This window comes from Zingiber officinale, chromosome 2B (assembly GCF_018446385.1).
Source record: "Zingiber officinale cultivar Zhangliang chromosome 2B, Zo_v1.1, whole genome shotgun sequence".
In the NCBI taxonomy this organism is placed as follows: domain Eukaryota; kingdom Viridiplantae; phylum Streptophyta; class Magnoliopsida; order Zingiberales; family Zingiberaceae; genus Zingiber; species Zingiber officinale.
Genome location: NC_055989.1, coordinates 91,670,994 through 91,698,541, shown reverse-complemented (window position 1 = coordinate 91,698,541; position 27,548 = coordinate 91,670,994). Strand labels below are relative to the sequence as shown.

The 27,548-nt window shown below is 38.2% G+C and overlaps 3 protein-coding genes across 4 annotated transcripts; all 3 read left to right on the top strand.

The window, feature by feature from the left end:
- Positions 1–2,151: 2,151 nt before the first annotated feature.
- On the top strand, positions 2,152–7,657 carry LOC122046346 (solanesyl-diphosphate synthase 1, mitochondrial-like). 2 transcript variants are annotated; one of them, XM_042606994.1, is made up of 12 exons: positions 2,152–2,533; positions 3,679–3,771; positions 3,974–4,054; positions 4,166–4,237; positions 4,531–4,662; positions 4,787–4,873; positions 5,058–5,129; positions 5,819–5,904; positions 6,058–6,190; positions 6,271–6,360; positions 6,889–6,987; positions 7,276–7,657. In XM_042606994.1, the coding sequence occupies exons 1-12, from the start codon at positions 2,399–2,401 to the stop codon at positions 7,453–7,455; spliced, it is 1,260 nt and encodes a 419-aa protein (XP_042462928.1). In that variant the 5' UTR covers positions 2,152–2,398; the 3' UTR covers positions 7,456–7,657. The 2 variants fall into 2 exon arrangements, with proteins under 2 accessions (XP_042462928.1, XP_042462929.1); XM_042606995.1 differs by having other exon boundaries at positions 2,394–2,533; positions 3,676–3,771.
- Positions 7,658–12,072: 4,415 nt separating this feature from the next.
- Positions 12,073–14,545, top strand: LOC122046345 (pentatricopeptide repeat-containing protein At2g02980, chloroplastic-like). Its single transcript, XM_042606993.1, has one exon. It carries the CDS (start codon positions 12,303–12,305, stop codon positions 13,764–13,766), a length of 1,464 nt encoding a protein of 487 aa, XP_042462927.1. The 5' UTR covers positions 12,073–12,302; the 3' UTR covers positions 13,767–14,545.
- A 2,216-nt stretch (positions 14,546–16,761) lies between these two features.
- LOC122049283 (heavy metal-associated isoprenylated plant protein 4-like) lies at positions 16,762–18,216 on the top strand. The gene is made up of 4 exons (XM_042610687.1): positions 16,762–16,958; positions 17,034–17,191; positions 17,272–17,356; positions 17,438–18,216. Exons 1-4 carry the CDS (start codon positions 16,853–16,855, stop codon positions 18,103–18,105), a joined length of 1,017 nt encoding a protein of 338 aa, XP_042466621.1. The 5' UTR covers positions 16,762–16,852; the 3' UTR covers positions 18,106–18,216.
- The last annotated feature ends 9,332 nt before the right edge of the window (positions 18,217–27,548 follow it).

Genomic DNA, 27,548 nt, shown 5'->3' with positions numbered 1-27,548 from the left:
TAAGCAGGGAAGCTTAATCGTTTATGACCTTTCTCTCGATTGAGCAGAAGGGAGTGGAATCGATTATGCTAATCGATTACGCCCCTCTTAAGCGATTAGGCTAATTGCTTAAGGTTGGGAATATAGTTGTTCTGCAGGTTATGAATAGATTTCTGATATGGTAATCACTTAAGGAGAAACTTAAGCAATTAAGGAGTCCGAGGTAATCCTAGAAAAGAGTTTAGATTTAAATGCTAACTCTTGAGATTTAGGGGAGACAAGTGTTGCTGTATTTCCCACCTTCAAGAGGTATTCCAAGGCAAGAAAAGCTCAATCAAATCAAGGTTTAAAATGCTAAGTCGTGTTTCGATTTTTATTTGCGTTTGTTTCCTTGTTTCGAGTTATATTCTTATTCTTGAGCTTATACAAGACTTTTTTGTAGGGGTGTAATCAAGCCGAGCTGAACCGAACTCTTGAATGTTTGAGTTTGACTCGTTTATAATCAAGTCAAGCTTAAATTTTATTTAATGAATATATTCATGACTCACGAGCTTAATCGAGCTTTTATCTAGCCTAAACGAGTTTAATAATTATAAATTTAAATATTCATTAAAAACTAAATTATATATATTTAGAAAAAATTATAATATTCTTATTAAAATTTATAATTTTATTCTAATAAATAAATTTAATATATTTGTCTATATTATAAGTAGAGTGTAAAATGTATAAATTTAATATCAAAATTATTATTTTTTTCATTTAAAAGTTGATTCACAAACTTACTAACGAACATGTTCATGAGCTAACGAGCCGAGTATTGTGAAGCTTGAGCTTGAATTGTTTATCTTAACGAGCCTCATTAAACGAGCTCAAATAAATTTTTATCGAATCAAGCTTCGAATAATTCATGAACGACTTAATTCATTTACACCCCTACTTCTCTTTTTCCGAATTATTTTCTAGAAAGAGCTTTTTAGTATTGATCATGTCCGAATAAGAAGTCAAAGGACGCTGGGGACGTGGCGCTCCCTGCTGGATCCTCGAGTGCTCCGGCGAACCTGCAACAAAACCGAGCGGGGAGGGGTGTCCCTCCGACGGCCCTCCGACGCTCAAGTCAGGCGAGGAATAACAAAGAGGTGGCTTCAGAGATTCAGACCAGCGTACCTCCGGTGAAGAAATGAAGACCTTATATAGACCTCTCGAAGGAGCCTGTGCGCGCCAATCAAAGCAATCACCTGCTTTCGACCATGCCCAGGTATGGGTTTGTCAGAAGGGCATCCATAAGGCCATACCGCTACTGTATCAACCTCTCCATGATGTGACGGGGAGATCCTCCATCGTGCAATCTTGTGTACGACATAATCATCAGACATGTCTTTGCTGACATCCCATATCCCGAGCCGAACGAATAGGCCGCTCGGCTAACCTTTGTATCCTCGCCCTTATCCTGGCCGAACGGACCACCCGCTCGGCCCTTCGGTCCCAGCCGGGCAGACACCCGCTCGGCCATTCAGTCCTCCCGCCTTGGCGTCGGAAACCCAAGCCCATGGCTGGGTTATCTCTGGCTCCGCTCGGACCTGCTCAACTGCTCGACGCGGCCATTACCCGCTTAGTCAGCCCTCCATCCGTCCTCAGGCTGGGACCCTTCAGGAAGTGGGTCCCTCATTCTTACGGCCGGATCAAGTATATTTGTATGAAAAGATTAAATCCTTAGATTAGTCATTTTGAGAAAATGGATACTAAATAAATCTTTATATTAATATTAAAGAATTATTCGCTTCAAATATTTCACTGTAAAATAATCTTTATCGAATAGTTATTCATCCTATATCTCCCCTTAGCCCCAATATTATAGACTACTTGTTCTTTTTCATTTATTTATTTGAGTAAGTTTAATTAAATAAAAAATTAATAGACAAGTTCAAAACGATCCATTTCCCGAAAATTGCATTATAGAGTATTTAAATTTTATTATTCGATTAATAATTCGTATCGCCATTTCTGTATTCAGATGCGTTTGTTTGTATATTTTTCAGTTTTTTATTTTCATTAAATCGAATTATGATTCATTAGGATCAAATCGTACACGTGCCGTAGTGCCCCATGTGACGGCCACGTGCCTTCGTGGAACATCTACTATGGCCCGTTTATGGCCCATGATCTGCTGCGCTTCCTCAATCCCCACCGATCCCCAGTCACGGCGGCGCGTTGCACAATCAAAGGCGGCCGAGCTCCGAGCTTTTACTTGTATTACTCGCGAGAAGAGATTTTTCTTCTTTCCGAGCGAGTTATCAGCGGCGGAGGAAGGATTTTACTTCCCTCACTTCTTCCCTGTTGCGTCTTTGCTCAGAGTTGTGCGTTTTTCTCCGTTGACTACTCGATCGTCTCGGGTCGGCGCTTAGAAGTTAGGATCCAGATGTTCAGGTGGGGCTTCAGGAGTTTGTGTCGGTCGAGGACAGCGGGATCCGGCGTATATTCTTTTAATGGATTCCTGCCCGTGGCTTCTCGCGGGGCTCATTTGAGTCGGAAACCTGCCGAGGTGCCCTCAAAGGTGCAATTTTTGTTTGGCTTCCGCTTGGTGTTTTGCATGGATTTAGTTGATTTCCCTTTTTCTTATCGAATTTGATTGTGTATAATGCTGTCCCTGTTGGTCTTCTAAGCTTTTGCTATTTCCTGCTACATATTTATTGTTAGTTTATTCTGAAACACGGACAACCGTTCACTAGCGTTAAAACGATGTACAGAGTCGTGATAGCTCTATTCCCCTACTTCTAAATCTCGGGGATTTTTTTATGTGTCTTTTTTTTTTTTTTTTTTTTTTTTTTGCTTGCAAAGGACCAGAGCTGTTAAACTATCTTTGGTCGTTGGATACACTAAACCACCCTTGACTCATTCCACATGCTATTCTTCACTTTTTTTTTTTCCATATGTAGCTCATCAACATTGCCACCTTGATGCTCCTTGTTTTGTAGTCCCTCGGATGCCCCATTTCATCCTTCTCCCATCACCAGCTCTTTAGCCATCATACAAATCAATTTGGCCGCTCCAAGTTAAGCTCCATGAGCTTCATGTGCTTCCAACTAAGTTTTTGCAAAGTTCATGAACCCTTTTCCAAACACATCAAAACAATATGGTTGAGCATGATCACTTGGGCTTAAATTATGAACATGAAAAATATAAAATTTGTCAATTGACCCTATTTTTGATTGAAAATTGTTTGATCTTTGGGCATAGTAGTTTTATTTCAATATCATATGTGATCAGTGCTCATGTGTTCAATCCTCTGCTTATTTATCCTTCTCTTTCTCACTGCCCATGGGGCGGTGAGGATCATATCCCAATTTTTCAAAGAATACCTTATATTGACAATTGAAGGCTGATATAACATGATAAACTTTGTCTTTGCTGCAATGTGTTTAAATTTCAGCCTACATTTTCTTAAAAAAATAACTTTTGCTTCATTAATCAATGTAAAGTACTTAGCATACTCCTGTTTGAAACAGATACTATTTAATTCATTTGCTTTCTTATTCTACACAAAAGTTGAAGTATCTCAATTTAAGCTATGCATAGACACAATTAATATGACAGTATGATTGAATTCTGGATATTTTCTTACTGTTCGATATTTTCTTACTGTTCTACTGAAGTTATATCAGCTTTTATATTTACGCCGCGTTGTGCTATGATTAGTAGGTACAGGATTTTAGAGAATATCATTTGCAGAGTTCACGTGGCTTACATGACATCAGATATCAGATTGATCAAGACAGAAAATCTGCAGCTGAGGTGTGAAATTGTTTTTGGTTGGGACTTTTTAGTGACTGATATCATAGAAGAAAGGAGGTCTCATGTGTTTGACATAATAATTTTGGATATTGCCAAAAAATAACAAAGCCTCCACTAAAATCAAAGAAGAGATGTGTTTTCTAATTTTAATTCTGATAGCAGTACTTACTTATTACCTCTGGTTATCTTCCATTTTATCTAGGAATCAGTGGATCCCTTTTCCTTAGTTTCTGATGAACTCTCAATTATCGGAAACAGGTTACGGTCAATGGTGGTTAGTGAGGTGGGTGGTTGTAATCTGAAGCCATTTAGTCATTCTAATATTTGAAGATTTGAACATGCCTTGTTCTTTTGGATATTAAGACCTTATCCACCTAAATCCAAACCATTTCAGGTCCCCAAGCTGGCATCAGCTGCTGAATATTTCTTCAAAATAGGAGCTGAAGGGAAAAGATTTCGACCTACAGTAAGTACTCAGATAATAATTATTGTCGATGTTTTTTGCAAGTGCCTGTTACAACTCCATATGAATTTTGTTTAATATCAGTTAACCTTCTCATTTGTAGTAATCACAACTTGTGGATAGCCTCGCCTCTTACTTCTTTCATATCATGCCCATAAACTTTTCCAATGTTTGTGATGATCTCTTTGTATATGCACCAATGCACTAAAAGTGATTCTATTGCCATATAAAAATGTGATTATAGAAGCTTGTGTCTCTTTGCTTTTGCTTATGATTAAAGAATAAAAATATTGCAGGTATTGCTATTGATGGCTTCAGCTCTGAGTATGCCTACACCTGAATCAGTTGCTGCAGAAGTTGCTAGTAGTTTCGAAAAGAATATGCGCACTAGGCAGCAGTGTATTGCCGAAATAACTGAAATGATTCATGTTAGCCATAATTTTTAAAAAATTTCTCTTTTGGATAAAATCTTTAAATTTCTCCTTTCTCATCTCAATATGGTTACTAATTATGATACTTGTCTACTGGTTAACTGTTTTTTCACTTGTGTAGGTTGCAAGCCTTCTCCATGATGACGTCTTAGATGATGCCGATACAAGACGTGGTATTGGTTCACTGAACTTTGTAATGGGCAACAAGGTGTTTCTTTTAGTGTCTTTACTGACATCTATAGTTTAATTACACGTTATAAGTTCCATGTGTTGGTAATATTGTAGGTAGACATTGAAATCCTGACTATTTCAGTTTGTATTAACTATTATGCAATAATAGAAATGTTTTCGAATATTGACTGCAATTTTGGTTTTTTTTTATTTGTATGCAGCTTTCTGTGCTTGCTGGAGATTTTTTACTTTCTAGAGCTTGTGTTGCCCTTGCATCGCTAAAGAATACAGAGGTATCATGTTTAGCTGTGGCACTGTCGTCTTGTTATCAATGATCAGGAAAAATGTCATTATTGCATTATAGTGTATATTTGCCTAGTTTTCTGTAAAAAATTTAGGCTTTATTTTCAATCTTCCGTTTCTCTTTTCTTGGTAGATAACGATAAAATCATCAAGTTTCTAGGTCTTTCCTTAGGTTTGATATTGCACACGAGCACATTCCATGAACTGAGTGGTATTCTAGGTAAACAAACATAAACTCATTTTCTCTGCTCTCTGAGGTATATCACATGCAAGGACTCGGTCCTTGAAATTACTGGTGTCGGATTTGGAAAGCACTCACTTTATGGATGTAGTATTGTTATCCCTGTGGCCTGTAAAATATGCACAAGGCTCAACTATAGCATTAGCCAAGAATCATGAAGAAAACTAGGAAAAAGTTTACAAGTTGGTTGAGATGAATTCAAGACTTAGGTACTTATTGAAGGAAACAATAAAAAAAAACTGGTGCAAGAATGCTGATTAGATAGTAAATTGAGTCATGAGTAGATATTGAAGTACTTCTATTGTCTATACACTTCCATAAATTCTAGTGTTCATCTTCTTCCACATTCATCAGCAAACTCGCATCAACAAACTCATTTGTTTATTTTTTCTTTTGGTTGGGAGGATATGTATGTAGTGCCCTTGCTTCCTTCTGCAGGTTGTATCATTATTGGCCACTGTTGTTGAACATCTGGTCACTGGTGAAACAATGCAAATGTCAGCTAATGCTGAGCAACGTCACAGGTAAACACTTTCTCCATTGCGGGATACCTCACTTCAGAAATCTTGCATGAAAGTAACTAGATCCATTATGAAAAAAAAAAAGAGAGCGCTTAATCCCTGAATGCTATGTGTCTATTCGTTTTATGAAAATATCACATGTATGCGGACTTACAGCATGGAGTATTACATGTTGAAGACATACTACAAGACAGCTTCATTGATCTCAAACAGTTGCAAAGCCATTGCTTTGCTAGCAGGACAAACTACAGAAGTGGCAATGCATGCATATAATTATGGGCGAAATCTAGTATGCTAATATTTTCTTAATGCAGTTTGAAGACATTTTTAATCAGTTATACATTTGTAAATACCAATTTTTTCTTTTAGGGTTTAGCATTCCAACTCATAGATGATGTGCTTGATTTCACTGGCACTACAACTTCACTTGGGAAGGGATCCTTATCTGACATTCGACATGTAATTTCTCTCCCAATCTTCTTGACTCAGATTTGATCACTGTACCGATATCCTGCTGTTGTCTCCTGTTTTGCATTTGAACATCGAAGGGCCCATGTTTTAGGTGATGACTTGCTTCTCATTGCAGTGCATGCCCTCCGAATGTTATGATGCTTATTAGCACACTACAATTCAAGATTTTCCCCCGTGTGGTTGTAAATTGTTTTCTCCTTTACATGGTTGATTTCCACTGGGAAGTCAAGGGAAGGGCATGCAATGATAATTTTGTTGGTTGACGTTTGTTTCTACGGTTTTCAGTTAAAGAAAAAAATATGTTTCTTCTACAGCATGAGTAAGATTGTGTTCCTAGCTAACTTAGTTATAGGGTTACGAGCATTCCGTAGGCTTAGTGATTGCATAAAAAATCGGACTTCTCTCTATCTTCTTATAGTTTCCATCTGCCTGTACATCTTTAGCTAGTTGTAAATGATAAATCCATTTATTGAACTCATTTGTACACTATAGTGTTAATCTTATCTTATCTTACAGGGAATCATTACAGCTCCAATACTTTTTGCAAAAGAAGAGTTCCCAGAGCTGCAATCAATTATTGACAAGGGATTTAGCAATCCAGCAAATGTGGAGGCCGTAAGTTCTCTGTTACCCACCCATCTTGCTTGTAGTTAGTACATTGGCTGAATTTATCTGATCGTTGTTTGTACCGAAATATCACATGAAAGAAAACTGATCATACCTTGAACAATCCTGCCCGAACAATTTCTTCCACTGCTGTTTAGAACATCGCTTACAATTTCACCTTCGGGGATGCTGAGTGGAGTTTCACAGAGAACATAAAGTTTCTGTCTAAATTGTTTGTTTGATCACACAGCTGATTGTGATATCCCCTAACCTGATGGTGCTTCACCATTCTTGCAGGCACTCGACTATCTCGGAAAAAGCAAAGGAATTGAGAGGACACGAGCACTTGCAGTTGAACATGCCAACTCTGCAATCGAAGCAATCAATGCCCTTCCCAAAAGCGACGATGAGGCCGTCATAACTTCAAGGCGTGCGCTCGTTGATCTAACTCACAAGGTGATCAATCGAACGAAGTGAAGCTACATCGCAAGCCAGAGAAACCACCTATAAATGTACCTATAAGTTATAGGAATTGTCCAACATTTTGTTTATTCCAAATTTTCTTGCTAGCTAAAATGAAAGTTGCCTATTGTACCATTGACAGAATAATTCATATGATACAACATTAATTGGGTCTTTAGTACCTATAAGTTATAGGAATTGTCCAACATTTTGTTTATTCCAAATTTTCTTGCTAGCTAAAATGGAAGTTGCCTATTGTACCATTGACAGAATAATTCATATGATACAACATTAATTGGGCCTTTAGATTACATTTATTCCTATTTGTTAGCGCTGCTAATTCGGCGTTTGGTATGAGCATGGGAATGAGAATGAGAATGGAAATCGGAATGGGAATCATTGTATTGTGGAATGTGAATGGGTATGAGCATGGATATCACTCTTAAAAGCAATGTTTGGTTAGTTGTATACTTTCTATCGGAATAAATCAATATTTCCTTTTTTACCCTTAAAGGAAAATAAGAGAAAAAAATTAGATGTAAAAGAAAGATGAATGCGAGAGAAAAATATGATGAAAGAGAATGATGAGAGAGAAAGTATGATGAAAGAGAAAGTGTGATAAAAAGAATGAAGAGAGAGAAAGTATGATGAGAGAAAATGAGAAAAGAGAGTGTAATATAAAAGAGCATGATGAGAGAAGATGTGAGATAAAATATGATGTGAGAGAAATTATGATGGAAGAGGATGAAGAGAGAGAAAATGTAATGAGGAAAAATGAGGAGAGAAAGTATGTCATGAGAGAGAATGAGGAGAGAGAAAATATGATGAGAGAGAAAGTGTAATGAGAAAAAAGAGAACAGTGAGTGTGATGGGAGATATTGAGAAGAGAAAAAGTATGATGAGAGAGAAAGTGTGTTGAGGAAAAAAAGGAGGGAGTGTGACAAGAGAGATTGAGGAGAGAGAAAGTGTGATGAGAGCGAAAGTGTGATCAGAAAAAAAAAAGAGAAAAGAGAGTGTGATGGGAGAGATTGAGGAGAGAGAAAGTATGATGAAAGAGAAAGTATGATTAAAAAAGGAAGAGAGTGTGATGAAAGAGATTGAGGAGAGAGAAAATGTAATGAGAAAAAAGAGGAAAGAGAGTGAGATAGGAGAGAGAAAGTGTGTGATAAAATGATGAGAGAGAAAATATGATGAGAGAGAATAAGGAGAGAGAAGTGATATGAAAGAAAAAATAAATAAATAAATTTTGATATTTGATATTAAGGGAGAAAATTTTAGTTTTAGGTCAAGGGTATTTTTGGTATAAGGGAATATTTTGATTGATGGAAATAGGGTAATGACTCATTGAAGGGGAGATACATGGGAATGAGTTATTACCCAATTTCAAGGATTCATTCCCTTATTTGTATTCCTATTCCTATAATCCAAACATTAACAATGATAATCAATGATTCTCATTCTCATTCCCTACTTCTATTCCCCTAAATCAAACGCCTAGATTTTTTTTTTTTTTATTAGTTATAGCGGTTCGATTTTGGATTTAGAGTTAAGATATCCGTTTAATCGATTAAATTGAATTGGAAATATCATTTGACAGTTATATTTTATCAGTAGACTCGACTGATGATTCTGAATCGGATCTTTAGATTACATTTGACTGATGATGGACTCGATTGTCCATAATCTATCGAGTAATGAAAAAAAAATGTATTTCATTAAAAAAAATAATGATAAAAATGTATATTGCTCCCGTGATGATGGTACAAAGTATTTTTTTTTTTTTCAGGCATCTTAGTTTTAATAAATTAATGGACGATTTTTTTTTGAATTTTCGAATTGAAATAAAGATATTATATAAAAAAAATTAATTTGAACATAATTTAAAAATTCTAAACCATAGTCCAATAACTCCACCGATCCGATTAAAATAAAATCTTTTTTAAAATTATTTTTCTTATAATTTTCCATTTTACCCTAACACAATCTAAAAATTTTAAATCTAAACCAAGGTAACCTGACCAACCCGTCATTAAAAAAAGATTAATTTTACTATTTTTCTATAATTTTTACTTTTATTTAAATTTTACATCATTGTTCTAATCATCTAACCTAAATTATTTTAACTTTCAAAATAAATTCTAATTTAATAAAAACTTTATGAATCTAAATTCAGATGGATCTGGATCAACCTAAACTCAACATGACCCGAACACAATAAAAAACCCTCCAACATGAAATCAACCCGAATTAGAAAATTTCCTATCATAATCTAATATTTTTTGAATTGACTTATATGAGTTCATTTTTTACACACGATCCTGTCCGAGAGTCGAGGTGACGGACGCTGGGGATGTGACGCTCCTGTTGACCGTGCGTGGACCTCCGCTGAGACTAGCCTGCAAGCCTAAAAACGTCAGTGTCGAGCCAGGGAATGGTTCCCCGACGATGACCCTCCGACGTTCAAGTCAGATCTCAGACGAAAGTAGCAAGCAAGCAAAAAAATGAAAGTGGCAGCGTAACTGTAGCTACAGGAGGATGAGCATATCTTCGTCGAACCTTGGAGTCCTTTATATAGGGCTCCCAGGAGTGCGCGTGTATGCTCCTCGAGGCGTGCACACGTCTCAAAGCTTTCCCTGATAGGACGTGTCAGAAAAGTGTACCTGACATCATACCTCAACAACCCGAGCATATCCTAATAAGACAATGAAAGCTTCCGTCATACGATTCTCTGCCTGATCATGCCGCCGACCATGCTTTGTTTGTAACACGAGTCTCGAGGAGGATATCAGTCGATCCTGTCTTTATCTGCTAGTGAGTCGAGCGGCTCGGTTGGGCCGCTCGGCTAATTCTGTTGTCGGGGCCGAGCAGGTCGGCCGCTCGGCTACTTCTGCTGTCTAGGCCGAGCGGGTCGGCCACTCGGTTACTTCCACTGTCTAGGTTTGTTGAGTCGTGTTTTGGTTTCGTTGGCTACGATTTGATCTTTGGCCAATCAGGATGTCCGCCTAGCACATGTCCCGCCGGTCGGCGCCTGCCTTGGTGATACTGGGCCTTTGAGCGTCAGAAGCTCGGTGTGAGACCGAGCTGTGGTAACATCGGACCCGCCATTCCTTAGTCCGATCGACTGATGGAGTCGCTCGATTGGACGCTTGCCTGAGGGCATTGACCGTCTTGACTTTGATCTTCCACATGACGTTGACCTCCTACGAGACAGAGCCCGACCTTATCACCGGATCAACACCTCTAAATTTTTCTTGATGATCATTTAATTGCAGCAAAAAGGCGATACCCTCGCCCCCAGGGCCCCCACCGACCGGACCCACGGTCATTGTGAGGGAGGTAAATCGCAGCACCCGAGCTAACATGGGACGGACCGGGTCCGGGTGGGATACAGGGATAGGGGATTTATTCCCCCGTTGCCATTGAATTTCGACCCGGTGGTCTCATTGCAGTAACTTTTACCCTATATCAACTCGGATGACCAGTGGCGGATTTAAAGGGGGGCTTGGGGGGGCCACGACCCCCCCAAGTCTCCATGTAAATCCTCCCTATATATGGATATATATACATGGTTATATTCTATATACTAGGATATATATATATATAGTATACAGATATAATTAGAATGGTGAAGGAGTACAAGATGATTAAATTAATTTCCCTTTTTAATATATTTTAATATAATGATGATATACTTATTAAATATGCTATATAATTTTAGAGAAAAATATTTTTCTTGGATGTTTTTTAATTTACCTGATAGGAATTATGTTGGAAAAAAATAAAATTTAACAAAAGGAAACTAATTTACCTGGTAGGAATTATGTTGGAAAAAAAATAAAATTTAACAAAAGGAAACTACTGATAATTAATTATATACAAATATTATTAGTAATAATATTATTAGTTTATTACTATATAGAAATCTTTTCTAATTTATGATATAGACATTTTCTCTCCTATGGCTAGACATCTCGATCTTTTACAATTCACACCAAAATCATTATTGTTGCTTTCATTATCAATTGTAGCATCATCGATCGCCATAATTCAAAATTGATTACATATTTAGAAAGTCCGTAACCTAAATTTTCTATTGGTAGTTTAATATCAAAATCTTGAAGTAATATCGCAACTTGAGAAGGGTCGTTGGCCCTTGTTTCGTGTCGGAGCTACATTTGAACTTGTTCGTTATTGTTGTCTTGTCAACCACGATAACCTAGGACAGTGATTTCTAGGTAAATTTTGACCTCGATTTCAGTGATAAATTGAGAATTCGGAGGTTGTTTAAGGGTGTACAAATTTTTGACGATAATTATTTTTGTCACTTAGCATACGGCCCCCCTAAATTTAAAATTCTGGATCCGTCCCTGCGGATGACCCATAGTGTCTTCTTGATGATCATTTAATGCTGCAAAAAAAAAGCTAGAATACTAGATGGATAGACCGCTTAATGCGAACCTTTTTAATTTACCAAATAGCCCGTGGGAAACTTCAATCATTTCAATTTTCATAAGAAAGTTTGAACGATTCAATTAATTTAAAAAATATTCGATTTGACTCCAGAGTGACTTTTGAAATTATATACTATAAATTTCTTAAATCATGCATTACGAAATCAATAGTTGTGGCGACTCTGTCTGTCCCATAGTCGTTAGATCCTCCGATGAATATTTAAGATTCGGATCTGGAGTACGACGCGCTGAGGAAATTTTTCCAAGGGCGGGATTTCTGTTTTCCGGCCCGATCAGAAGAGCTGGATACTGAACGGAGACCTTCCACGCCCCACGTCACCGCACCAGAATCGCCGTCGAACAGGCAGTGCGGCCGGCGGCGAACAGATTCCGTGTCGGAGAAGCGTTGCCATGTTCACAACCCTGCGCAAGTTCCGACCGCCAAACAAACTCCTGGCCTTCCTCTGCCCCGCTGCTCCTTCCGCGCCCGCCTACCGCCACCTATTCCCGTCTTGGGTCTCCAATAACCGCCTTATCCAGAGGCATCCGCGCCTGCTCTGCCTCGAGGCTCGCCTCTCTCTTCGCCGCCTCCGTGCCATCCTCGCATTCGCCATCGTCTCCGGTCTCTTCCGCATCCCCTTCGTCTCCAGCCGCCTCCTCCTCCACGCCTCCTCCTTCGACCTCCACTTCGCCTTCGAAATCTTCCGGCGAATGCCATCTCCCAACCTTTTCTCCTGGAACACCGTCATCAGAGCTGCATCCGTCTGCGAGAACCAGCAAACCTCGGTCGCCTTCTCCCTGTATGCCGAAATGCTGCTGAGAGGCAAACTTCCGGATAAGTACACTTTCCCCTTCTTGCTCAAGGCCTGCCGCTCCAGGTCTGATCTGAATTACGGTAGATTACTCCATTGCCATGCTTTGACATTAGGCCTCAGCGATGACATATACTTGCAGACGGCACTTGTCACAATGTACTTATCTTGCGGGCAGTTTGATCTCGCTCGCTATGTGTTCGACGATATCCCTCAAAAGGATGTTGTTTTGTGGACCACAGTGATCTCCGGTTTGGTTGACAACGGCTGCCATGAGGAGGCTCTGAAGGTATTCAACCAGATGAGAATGTTTGACCATAAGGTCTGCCCTAATGAGGTCACTGTAGTTTCCGCCATGTCTGCATTTGTCGGCTTAGGATCTCTGGAACTTGTTAAGAGTCTACATGCTTATGCAGAGAAGATAGGCTTGGAAATCAATGTTTTCTTTCGGAATTCGCTCATAGCTGGATATGCCAAGTGCGGAAGTGTTGCTTGTGCCGTGCAAGTGTTTGATAGAATGGGTGTAAAAGATTTGCATTCTTGGACGGCCATGATAACGGCTTTAGGTTCGCATGGACTTGGAAGAGAAGCGATCGAAGTTTATTCGACGATGTGTAAAATGAATGTGTCGCCGGATTCCACTACTTTTATTGCTGTCCTCTCTGCTTGTAGTCACAGTGGTTTGGTGGATGAAGGGATCGATATTTTTGAATCTATGGAGAGGTTCGATGTTGTTCCGGAGCCTAAGCATTATGGTTGTGTGGTGGATCTTTTGAGTCGAGCAGGACATTTAGCTCAGGCACTTGAGTTTGTCTCGAGAATGCCCGTAAGACCTACTTTGGCAATACTAGGGGCTTTACTGAGTGCATGCAGAGTTCAGAATAATTTAGAGCTCGGTGAACTTGTTGCGATGAAAATTAAGGAGCTATACCAATATAAAGGGGGTGCTAATGTCCTTTTATCCAACATATATGCAGACCAGCAGCAATGGCAGGAAGTGGTTTCGACAAGAGAAGTTGCTCGAAAGGAGGCAGAAAAGCCTCCAGCACAAAGTTGGATTTAAATTAATAGAAAGGTAGATTCAGATTTTGGTTTTTATATCGCGTGCATAAAGGACACAAAAGCATTTTGCACAAAGTTGGAAATAAAATGTAGCAGTGCCTGCATACATTTTGTTATGCCTCTAGAGTGTGATTGTTGGCATTATCTTTTATCTCACACAAGCATTTTTTGAATTTGCCAATGGAGAGATACAACATTGACAGATTGCAGAAAACATCTTAAAATTTTTAGAAGTTCTTCTTTGTAAAAGGATTTTCGTGATGATGGATATGTAAGATGCTCTCTTTAGACTGGATTGATGAGCTCACTCTGGGTTTTTGACGGGGGAAGATGGGAGCTTTACAATCTCAGTCACTTTGGTGAGTGTTTCTTTTCGACATGCTTGTTCGTCGAGTGATGTTGCACAGTTACCCGCTTGCATTAGATGAGTGATCTTCACTTCCTGGTGCCATGCCAACCATGGCACATCCAAGTGATGACTGGATTGATGATCTTCACTTCCTGGACAACAAGCCCACTACAAAGTTCATGGACATTAACTTGGGGCCTTCAGCAAGAAGACAGCAGTGTCATCACCAGTCAGATAACTAACAGTATTTGCTTGAGAGGTTTCCAAGTGAAAAGAGAATTAAAGTTTTTTTTTTATTGATAATTCACGTATCCAGATCCTATAGCTAGATGGTTTTCCCTTCTGATTCGCCTATTAGATAATCCTGAGTATAATTTATGCACACTGAGAAGTCGGTCTTCAAAATATTCATTCTATTTGGGATTCAAATTTCTGCCTCTTTTATAATTCCTTTAAGTTGTATTTCTGGCATTTTCTTTTATTGTAACTAAGACCATCTCCAACCCACATCATCATATTTGGTGTAATTTTCACATCAAAACACTACAATTTCAGTACCAAATATTATTTCAGCTCTAATTCACCCACACCCTATTACACAAAAAGGAATATTCTTTAGAATATTCTATTTTTTATTCAGCATTTAATTATCAACTTACATTTTAATTTATTAACATTTTTATATGATAATTATTATATTTAAAATTAATACTTCATTGGTATAATTTAGATTAATATTTTAAAAATTCTACATCCAACTAATATATATATATATATATATATATATATATATATATATATATATATATATAATTTTCATTTAAAATTTTTATTACATAATTATTTAGGCATAAATATATTTTTAAAATATTATAAAAGCATACACAATTAGGATACAATATGCTACTATTTTTTTTTATTTAAAACAAACAATCACACTTAATTGAAAATACAATATTATAAGGCTTTAACTTTCAGAATTATTATATTATTCCCATAAATACTCAATTAATGCATTTTATAGGGCAATAAGAGCTTTGTCTTTGATTTGTTTGTATTGAACTAGAAACTCTTCAAATCGAGTACTATCATCTACTGCGGGCTCAACATCTAGAGTCGACACCTCAAAGTGTTCCATGATTAGTGCATTTAAATCACGTTCATCTTCAATTATCATATTATGCATAATAATACATTATGTCAATATATCATGTAAATTTTTTTGGAATATTCTCAAAGACATTGAAAAATTTGGCTAGGCATGAAATCGCGATAACAAAATGCTAATACTGGTTCATATGAACAACAATTCTCCGAAGAAGAATTTCGCACACTTTTAACTCCTTATGTGTTTGCTTTTGATTTTAATATTACTGATTCAGATAGCGGTACTATTTCTAATAAACGACCTTTTGGGATAAAAAAAACAAAAATGAATAAAAAAATGATGAACAAATTGCAAAGGTAATTAATATTAATGCTCAACTTGTTGAGATAATGAATTCAAGTATTGCTGCTACTAAAAAATGGTAGATAATATGATTTACAAGGAAGAAATTAAAATTTTGTTCAAAGATTTGAACTCGATCTCTAACCCGATGATGTGTGAATATATTCACAATGAGTAAATTAAAATTATGCAAAAGAGAATGCAAGTCCAAGGATCTCATTCAGTTACACATCAAGGAGAAGGATCTCAAACATCTCTAATATAGGGAGAAGGATCACAACTCAATTAATATCAATGTTAAAATCAAGAATCTTAGAATTTTACAAATATTTTCAGTCAATTTCATAATTATTTTAGCGGAATGGGGAATGATCTTCTTGAATATTAATATTATAATATTATTGAAGTAATTTTAAGTTTATGTGTGCTTTATTAGTATCATTTTTAGTTGTACTTGTTTGTTTAGTTACTCTTGTTTTTATTTTGTATGTCAGTGTAATGGGTAATGTATTTTACGTTTATGAGTATCAAAATTTTTAATATTTTATTATATTTTTTATGAAATAATGATATAATTTATAAATGTAATTATAATTAAAATATATTAAATAAATTTAAAATAATAATTTTAATAAATTAAATCTTTACAAATATACATAATAAAATTTAAATATGCTACTTAAATATATTTAATTTAAATTTATAATAAATAATAATTACAAATTAATTATATTTGATTTTATTAATTATATAATAATATAATAAAAATAAAAATAAAAATAAAAACTCTCTCCATCACCATATTTAATGTATGGATTGAAGTATTTTGGTGTTACGTGTACACCAAATTTGGTGTTTCAATTGGAGATGCCCTAATAATAACCTAGCTAACAGGTTGACAACTGGCCAATCGAAATACTCTATCAAGATGAATCCATCCAGTCAAACGGTCTAGAAGATGATTTTCTTAATGGGTAAGATGGGTTAGCTGGCTCGGTCCAATGGTCAATCTAATTGACTTATTTGGTCCGGTCAGTTCGTTTGTCTGATTGATCCTAAATGAACTAGTTGAAATCTTTGTCAACCCGGCGTTGCTTGTCACCGCAAGGATGTCCATAGCAAGTGAACCACCTCAACAAACCCTGCCAACCTCCACTCCCCCAAAGCAAACTCTTTCCATCCATCTTCTTTGCTCTCTCTCTCTCTCTCTCTCTCTCTCTGTAAAAAGCAAGCCAAACCTTCTTATATTCACTCGCATGGTGAACTCCTTTTCTTCTAAACCCTGAACATGGTTGAGAAGAAAACCGAAGAACTGATCGTCGCAGAGTACAAACTCCACATCCACTGCAAGGAATGTGCGAGTGCTGTCCACAAACACATCGTTCAGAATTCAGGTTACTGTTTCGTTCATAGCTTGCAGTATCAAGTGCACATATTTGTTTTGCTAATCTGTTGTTGACATGAAAAAGGAGTCGAGAAGGTCGATATAAACGTTGAAAGCGGGAAAGTGATCGTCAAAGGCTACTTCGATGTCAAAAAGGTTCAGGAACGGATCCAAAAAAAGACGAAGAAGAAAATCGAGCTGATATCGTCCAAGTTCCTGCCCAAAGAAGAAAAGAAAGAAGAAGTAATCGAATTGGCGGAATTATAAATTATACACATTCTTGATGATGAGAGATAAAACTTCATATTTTGTTTATGTATCAGGAAATAAAGATCATAGTGATAAAGGTTCATTTGCATTGCGAGAATTGTGAACAAGATCTCAAGATTCTGTTGCTCAAACACAAAGGCAAGGAATTTCTTGAATGAGTATCCTCAGAGGGTATTTCTGAAATTGATTTCTTTGATGCATTATTATTATAATTTGCAGAGATTCACAAGGTCGAGACGAACTTAGGAGACAACACCTGCAAGATCATCGGCGTGATAAAGGAGAAAGAGCTGGTCGAGTACATTCAGAAGAAAACGAACAAAATCGCAAAGATTCTGAAGGTGGAGGCGAAGATAGAAATCAAGAAAGCTGAAGAAAAGAATGACGAAAAGGAAAAGCTGAAAGCCAAAAAAGCTGAGTTTCTCAAGAAAATCAAGCTGGAAATAGAGAAAAAGAAGCAGGAGCTGAAGGAAAAGGATATAGAGATCGAAATAGACGAGTTATTCAGGAAGATAAGCGTGGAGAAAGAGGAGAAGAAGAAGGAGCTGAAGGTAAAGGAATTGGAAATCGAGATGGAGGAGTTGTTCAAAAAGATCGAAGTGGAGATGGAGAAGAAAGATTTCCTGATGCAAAAAGATGTGGATATCGAGGAGTTATTCAAGAAAATGAAAGTGAGAATAGAAGAAAAGAAATGGGAGCTAAAGGAAAAATATTTTGCTACTCCTCATTATCACCTTCATCATGCTCATGCTCATGCTCATGCTCATGCTCCCTGCTACATTCACAGTCCTCCCTGCTACATTCAAAAGCCTCCCTACTACAGTGAATACGCTCATGCACCTCAATGGTTCTCTGATGAGGACCCAAATGCTTGTGTTGTGATGTAGAAGGCCATGTATTCCGAGCACAAGGATATTGAAGAGTTAATTCTTACATTGATTGTTGCTAGCTTATCTTCAATAATCTTGCTCGAGCTGCTCCTCAAACCAATCTGCTAAGCTTGAATTCAATCATAAATTTCGCTTTCTACTAGATTCAATCATTTAAGATTAACAATGGCAACTTTCTAGCAGTTAGAGGGCTAACCTGACTTTATGCCTTGGGCGTTTATAGGAACAGAATTAGTAACCCAACAATCGAGTCAATAACTTCAGCAATAAATAAAGATAAGAATTTATCACCAAAATCATATCCCTTCTGTTCAATTAGCTAGCAGAACAGACAGAACAGCCAGGGTGCTAAGGCCTAAGGCTCTGGAGGGCGAAAAAGTATATGGCGAGGATGAAAAATTATCCCTTCTCTTCTATGTTTTTACAGTAACTGGCTGATTAGGTAATATTGGATGGAAACAAAACAATTCGTCAGTATTCATGAATAAACTTTCTTCCAATATATACAAGGTACTGAGGTTACAATAAGTGTGACTCAAGTCGCCATCTCTGACAGGAGCAACCATCATTAGACCCACTTCTGTACTACTGTCATCTAACATAGTTTCAGTGCCCACCGTGCTCAGCAACCTTTCTTATGTTTTTGTATCCTCACTACAACTTCATTTGTGGTTGTTGAGAACTTGAATCAGTATCGATGATTTCAGATCCCTGTAAACTTCCATGTGAAATGCCTTTGAGAGAATTATGTAGACTTTTTTCACTGGTGTTTTTTGGTCCTGCAGTATCCCCATGGTCTGTCTTCATCTCTTGACGAAGGTCCACACTTAGTGGCATTGACAATAACTCCATTCATGACATATTTATCATTGTCCCTTTCAGTACCGCCATTTGGAATATCTTCAGTTTTGAATTTACCAAGCACGTCAGGTCTTGGTGTCTCCCGCCATTCAACCCACCCCAGTGGCTTATCATCCTCACCTTTGCTAGAATTATCATTGTCTTCTTTGAGCTCATCAAAAGGACCATTTCCCACAAGCATAGTCTTATTTGATACTAAAGCAGCTCCTTGATCAGCCGTGTATCGATCTTGTAGTATCATTTGAATCATCAACAAGCGCCATATTATCTACTTCATCCACGTTGGGCAATGCCCCATCAGAATTTGGTGAAGATGAAGCGACAGAATCAGTTAAACATTTGTTAAACCCTCTATCATTTTCGAAAGAAAACCAGTTGGAATTTGTAAACAGAGAGCTGCACGAGATGGGATCTCCATTAGACTAGTTAACATTAACTCCCATTGATTATAAGTGTTTATGCTAGTTACCTGCCATGGCCATCCCCCAGATGTAAAGATGAAACAACGACTTCTGCAGATTCATTGTCAAAGTAAACATCCTGTAATTCCAGTAGCATGCTGTGTGGGAGTTGTAAATTCCAGCTTTTATAGTGATAGTTTGATCATTGTTTTGAAGGGGTTTTCATTTGAATGTTGCACTACATTTTGTTTGAAGCATGCCTCTAGCTGGTTTCCCTTAGAAGATAGGGAACTCTTTTATGCTCACTTTCAATTGAAGGATTTGTAAATTCCATATTTTTAAAAGGATAGTTTTCTCACTGTTTTGAAGGGCTTTTCATTTGAATGTTGCACTACATTTTTGTACTATGCCTCTAGTTGTTTTCTCCTAGAAGATAAGGAACTCTTTTATGCTCAAATTCAAATGTAGGACTTGTAGATTCCAGTTTTTAGGGATAGTTTAATCACTGTTTTGAAGGGGTTTTTCAATTGGATATTGAACTACATTTGTTTCCATGCTTCTAAGTTGTTTTCCTATGGGAGATGGAGGACCATTTGATGCTCAATCTGGATTATAGAACTTGTGAATTTCAGATTTATAGGAGTAGTTTAAATTCAGTTTTTAGAAGTTATACATTTGGATGTGGCACTATATTTTGTTCCATGCTTCTAAATTGGTTTCCCTTAGAAGGTAGAAGACCTTTTCTATGCTCAATTCAACTTATAAAACTTATAAGCTTCAGATTTATAGTAGTTTAATCACTGTTTTTAGAAGTTATTCACTTGGATGTTGTGCTAAAATTTGACTCATGTTCTACCATTTGTTTACCCTTAGAAGTTAGGGGACTTTTCATGCTCACATAGATTTGTAGGCCTAGTAAGTTTTGGATTTTATAGGAGTGGTTTGAGATAGCATGGATATCTAGAAGTGTTCGGATTGTAGTTTTGAGCCATTGTTTGAGTAGGGTAGTTTCAATTCCAGAAATTGCTTATGTTGAATCTAAGAATGAGGTTTAGACATGCTACTTTCATTCAAGTATACAGATTTGAGGTTCTTTATTCCAGGATGAGGTTTAGATATGTTTTCTTGTTACACTCATTTTAGGATACAGATTTGAATTTCTCTACTCTATCATGAGGTTTATGTTAGCTAGAGCCCTAGAGCCAATCATTTGATGATTGTATTTTGGACTTATTGTATCATATTCTATATAAATAAAGACATTTGGTTTTTGGTTATTATACTTACTTGTATTGGTGCCAAATAAACTAAGTATAATAACGTCCTTGAGTAGAAGGTTCTTACCTATATCAATCGATTGGTTGAATCGATAGTGAGATGATATAGGGAACACTACTCTTAATCATTCCTAGTTGAGTATTAACATTCAGGGACAATGTTAATGCAATAAGACTAGCATGTAGGTCAACTTGATAACTTGATCTCACAAGTCATGGATATAGAGATATCAAGTTGACACATGGGTATGCATTAGAGAATGTATACTGAATGACCCGCCATGAGAAAGTATCATGGATCGTTATATGAGTGTCATATACTTTCTCATGTGACTATTAGTATGACTATTGGTCCTTAGACCTGAAGTCACCATGGTTCCCTACATAAGGAGTTATGTACTTTGGTTTCGTCAAACGTCACCCGTAACTGGGTGGACTATAAAGGCGATTACTGGGTATATAACGAATTATGCAGAGGGATGTGAATGATGTAGATGAGATCTATCCCTCCCATATGACGGGAGCGACATCGGTATTCTTGATAGAGTTAGACCACGAAGTGCATGACCATACCCAAATGAGTCAACATGAGATGTTGAGCTCATTTGATCGAGTGAGTCTACTTGGAGTTCAAGATTTAGATTGATTAGAGGATGACACGGTCTATGCCTCACATTGATCAATCTAGATGTCTAGGATAGAAGGACAATGTCACATATTGTGAGGAGTCACAATTAGTAGTCACAAGGTGATGTTGGATCTCAACATTCTTGTAACTTGGGTAGCAATGATGTATTGTTAGATGCCGCTCATTGCTTATGTTTCTAAAGGAGTTTAGAAACATTGCCAATGTTACAAGAACCTATTGGGTCACACACAAAGAACAAGTGGATGGAGATTAGGTTCATATGATGAACCAATTGGATTAGGTTCATATGATGCACCAAAGATTGGATTCAAATTAGACTTATTGAGTTACACTCAATTAGATTTAATTGTTGAATGAGTCTAATTTAAATTTGATTCATTGAGTCAATTTATATTAATGAATTGAGATTCATTAAATTAAAATTGACTTGAATCAAATGTTGGATTTGACTCAACAAGGAAGAGAATTGGTCAATTTTGACTTGACCAAATGGAAGTTGAAACATCAAGTTTGACTTGATGCATTGCCACATCATGAAGGTTAACTCATCCTACATGGCATGACTAACCTTGCCACATCATCTCCACATCATCAAGGGAGATCAAGAGGTTACAATTCTCCATTTAATGTGTCCGGCCACATTAAATGGGGAGTTACCCATGTGTGGCCGACCATATAATGAAAAAAGGTTTCATTTTTTTTTTGTGGCATTGATGTGTGTTGAATGCTTCTTCCTCCTCTTCTCTTGCTGTTGCCGTGGGTTTCAAGAAAGGGAGAAGGTGTGTGAGTTGTGTTCCAAGAGAATAAGGGAAAGTGAAGGTAACAAAGGAGGATACTACTAGTGAGTGTATAAGATTCCTTTTTGCTTTCTCTCTTTTAAATCCTATTCGAGAGCCCAAGAAGTGCCAACACACTTGTGGTGCTCTCTTCTCCATCCTTGAGTGTTAGAGAACACTTCTTGTTCGTGTGGATATCACTAGAGAGTTGTCTACGTTGACAACTTCGAGATCCGACGTACCTTGGACTTGCGGGATTTGCGAGGGCACGCATCGAAGGTATAAAATGTTTTTCCCTTTGTAGATCTACTGTAGATCATAGTTTGAAACTCGTACTCGTATTTTTGAAATCTATCCTTCGCACGAGATCCAGTGGCATGGGTGATTCGGGGTTTCTGCGACGCGAAAAGCGGTTTTCGCGGCCCGAAATGAGTACGAGTTTAGATTCGTATTTTTATGAAAAATATAGATCTGTAAACTTTCTGTAAATTCATGTTTTTATAGTTTTAATGGGTATTTTTCTCGTAGAAGCGAAGCACAAGTGTTTAGACACTTGTAGGCTTCGACTACCGAGAAGAATTTTCCGAAACGGCAATGTTTCCCCCCAAAATTTTTTGGGACAGCGGGCTTAGGCGCTGTTAGATCACAAAGGAACCCTCGCGATGGTTAGATCGCGGGTAGGGGTGCTGCCCCTGGCCCCGCAAGGGGATTCGTTCCGCGATTGAGCCCGAAAACGCTAAACGGGACCGCCGGGAAAAATTTACTCATAAAATTGTAAAAATTATGAAAATTACAGAAAATTATGAAAAAATATATAATTTAGAATTATATATTAGTTTTGTGATAGTCATGGCCCAAAGACCCAAATTGGATTTGGAAATGTGTTGTAATTCATAATACGACCTGCGTGCCGTTATGTGATGTGCGTGCTGTATTTATTTTATTTTATTTTCACGACCTGCGCGTCGTGCCTTTCTCTTATATTCTGGTTGTAAATTAGATTTAGACTCGAATGTAACTCGAGTTTCAAAATTGTAATGTAAATTTTGAAGCGGTGGAAGGTCCACACAAGACGGAGTTACGAGGAGGGTGCGAGCAACACAAGGTGGTCAAATGAAGAAGCTTGAGAAGCTGTTGACCTTAGGTTGACCATCCGATCTTCTCATTGGCTTGAGAAGATCGTAGTAGGGTCATGACATAATCACAAAATAAGTTAATTAATTGCTTATATGTATGTGATGCATGTTTAATTAAGTAGTTAATTAGTGCCTAGCGATTAGATTAGATCTAAGTCGTGCACATGATGCACCCTTCGATTAGATTAGATCTATCGAGTATATGATACACATCATCGTTTAGATTAGATCTAAATCACGCTAACTCGTAATGCCTACCATACCGTGATACCTACCACTACCTCGATCGCATGTTGTTGTTGAATCTGCCAAAGCAGAGCAACACATACTATCTTGGTAGGGTACGGAGGGACAATCTTGGTCCCGCCTATCAACGCATGGGTGAGTACAACTCAATTAGATTGAGTATTCCTAGTTAACTCGATTGGATCGAGTATAACTATAGGCATTCTTCCAACGGTTGGAAAGATAGGTCAAAATCACATATATATTAACTCTCGGGCGTATTAGCCAAAGCTAACTCGAGTTTTAATATAAATGCGGATTTTGATCCTATAAACAAGAGTTGCATAGAGATATAATTGGTAATCGTTACCTACCGATCATACTAAGTCTTGGGCGTATTAGCCAAAGCTAACTCAAGGGTTAGTATGATGTGGATCTTGTCCCACATGAATTATAGAATTCAGTGGGAGCATCATTTAGTTAAAGACCTAATTAAATGATTAAGAATATGATATTTATTTCTGCATTTATTTTGTTGTAGAATTTCCATGACGTCAAACACGAACAACTTCTCTCTGCGTTCTGTCCTTAAGAAGGACAAGCTCAATGGAGCAAATTTCCTGGACTGGTACAGGAACCTGAGAATAGTTCTCACTCAAGAACGTAAACTGTACATTCTGGAGCAGCCCATTCCGAAGGCTCCTCCTGCCACTGCCACGCGAGCAGACCGAGATGCTTACAAGAAGCATCAAGATTACCCATTAGATGTGTCCTGTCTTATGCTCGCGACCATGAACTCTGAGCTTCAGAAGCAACATGAGTTGATGGGCGCTTACGATATGGTTGAACATCTTTGTCACCTATATCAAGGACAAGCAAGGCACTGGAAGAGGAACTCCAAAGAATACCTGGAAGATCTTAAGAAGAAGAGAAATAAGATTTCTACTTCAGGTATACATGTTATAGAAGTCAACCTCTCTATTTTTTCATCGTGGGATTAGATACCGGATGTGCTTCGCACATTTGTACTAATGTACAAGCGGTGAGAAATAGCAGGGCATTGACGAAGGGTGAGATAGACCTACGAGTAGGCAATGGAGCACGGGTTGCTGCTATTGCTGTAGGAACTTATCATCTATCTCTGCCCTCTGGGCTTGTACTAGAATTAGATGATTGCTGTTATGTGCCTGCTTTAACTAAGAACATTATATCTGTTTCTTGTTTGGACAAGAAAGGTTTTTCGTTTATAATAAAGAACAAATGTTGTTCCGTCTATTTAAACGAAATGTTCTATTGTAGTGCACCTCTAATAAACGGACTCTATATTCTAGACCTTGAGAGTCCTATCTATAACATTAGTACCAAGAGGTTCAAGTCAAGTGACATGAACCAAACCTATCTCTGGCACTGTCGCTTAGGTCATATAAATGACAAGCGCTTATCCCAGCTCTATAAGGATGGTTTGCTGGACTCATTTGATTTTGAATCTTATGAGATATGCGAGTCATGCCTACGAGGCAAGATGACCAAGACTCCCTTTAGTGGGCACAGCGAAAGAGCGACTGATTTGTTAGGACTCATACATAGTGATGTATGTGGCCCTTTCAATGTCGCTGCTAGAGGCGGTTATAGGTACTTCATCACATTTACTGATGACTTCAGTAGATATGGTTATGTGTACTTGATGACACATAAGTTAGAATCCTTTGAAAAGTTCAAAGAATTCAAGAATGAAGTACAGAACCAGCTTGGCAAGAGTATTAAGATACTTGGATTCGATCGAGGTGGAGAATACCTTAGCCATGAGTTCCGTGACTATCTAGCTGAGTGTTAGATTCTATCCCAACTCACTCCTCCTGGAACACCACAGTGGAATGGTGTATCCGAAAGGAGGAATCATACCCTATTAGATATGGTACGATCTATGATGAGTCACACAGATCTTCCGACATACCTTTGGGGTTATGCTCTAGACACGGCAGCTTTTATACTCAACCGAGTTCCATCCAAGGCCGTGATAAAGACACCATATAGGATATGGACTGGGAGGGATGCCCAGGTGTCTTTCATGAGGATTTGGGGTTGTGAGGCTTACGTTAGACGTCAAGTCTCAGACAAATTAGGACCCAAATTCGACAAGTGCTATTTCATTGGATATTTACTTCTACATTCCCCGTCAGCACAAGGTAGTTGTGGCAAAGACTGGGGTCTTTCTAGAAAGGGACTTTGTTTCTAGAAAGATTAGTGGGAGCGCGTTCGATCTTGAAGAAGTTCAAGATGCGAACAATAGCACTGAAGCCTCGATGGAAGTTGAACTGGAACCACAAAGTGTTGTGGATGATGTTGTTCCACAAGGAGTTGAGGAACAACAACCAGTTCAAGTAGACATACCTCTTCGTAGATCTGATAGGGTACGTCGTCAGCCTGAGAGATACTCATTTCTCTTGTCTGACCATGATGACATTGTGCTCATAGAGGATGAGCCTACCACCTATCAGGAAGTTGTGATGAGACCAGATTCCGAGAAATGGCTAGAGGCCATGAGATCTGAGATGGAATCCATGTACACCAACCAAGTTTGGACTTTGGTTGATCCACCTGAAGGGGTAAAACCCATAGGGTGCAAGTGGGTCTTTAAGAGAAACACTGACATGGATGGACTTATCTATAAGGGTCGCTTGGTAGCTAAAGGTTTCAAGCAGATTCATGGTATTGACTATGATGAGACCTTTTCTTCAGTAGCGATGTTTAAGTCCATTCGGATCATGCTTGCTATTGCAGCTTACCACGATTACGAGATCTGACAGATAGACGTCAAAACTGCGTTTCTGAATGGAAACCTACTCGAGGATGTGTACATGACACAACCTGAGGGTTTTGTAGATTCACAGCATACTAGCAGAGTATGCAAGCTGCATAGGTCTATTTATGGACTAAAGCAAGCTTCTCGGAGCTGGAATCTTTGATTCGATGATGCAATCAAACAGTTTGGTTTCATCAAGAACGAAGATGAACCTTGTGTCTACAAGAAGGTTGTAGGGGACATAATTGTCTTCCTCATATTGTATGTGGATGACATACTACTCATTGGGAAGGACATCCCTTTGCTTCAGTCAACCTGGCTAGGAGTTGCTTCTCAATGAAGGACTTAGTGAGGCATCCGCATTCTAGGGATACGGATCTATAGAGATAGATCTAAGAGGTTGCTTGGCCTAAGCGGATACATATATTGATAAGGTACTCCTTCGGTTTGTCATGCAGAACTCCAAGAAGGATTGCCGATGTCACATGGCGTGAGTCTTCGAAGACTCAAGGTCCCTCTTCTAGAGAGAGAGACCGCATGGATCAGATCCCTTATGCCTCAGCCATAGGATCGATCATGTACGCCATGCTATGTACTCGACCTGATGTCTCGTATGCTTTGAGTATGACGAGCAGATACCAGTCAGATCCAGGTGAAAGTCACTGGATAGCGGTCAAGAATATTCTTAAGTACTTAAGAAGGACTAAAGAATATTTCTTGATATATGGAGGCAATGATGAGCTAGCTGTAAAGGGTTACAGTGATGCTAGCTTCCAGACCGACTAGGATGACTATAGATCGCAGTCGGGGTTCGTGTTTTGCATTAATGGTGGTGTTGTGAGCTAGAAGAGTTCGAAGCAAGACACAGTAGCTGATTCTACAATAGAGGCCGAGTACATTGCTACATCAGAGGCAACAAAGGAGGCAGTTTGGATCCGCAAGTTCATCACTGAACTTGGGGTGGTTCCTAGCATTGCTGACCCCATTGAGCTCTATTGTAACAACAATGGAGCTATAGCACAGGCGAAGGAACCTCGCTCACACCAGCGGACCAAACACATACTACGTCGCTTCCATCTCATTCGAGAGATCATCGAGAGAGGAGATATGAAGATTTGCAGAGTACCTACAGAGGCTAATATCGCAGATCCCTTGACCAAGGCTTTGGCACAGAGGAAGCATGATGGTCACACTAGGTCATTGGGGCTTAGAGCCTACACTGATTGGCACTAGTGCTAGTGGGAGATTGTTAGCTAGAGCCCTAGAGCCAATCATTTGATGATTATATTTTGGACTTGTTGTATCATATTCT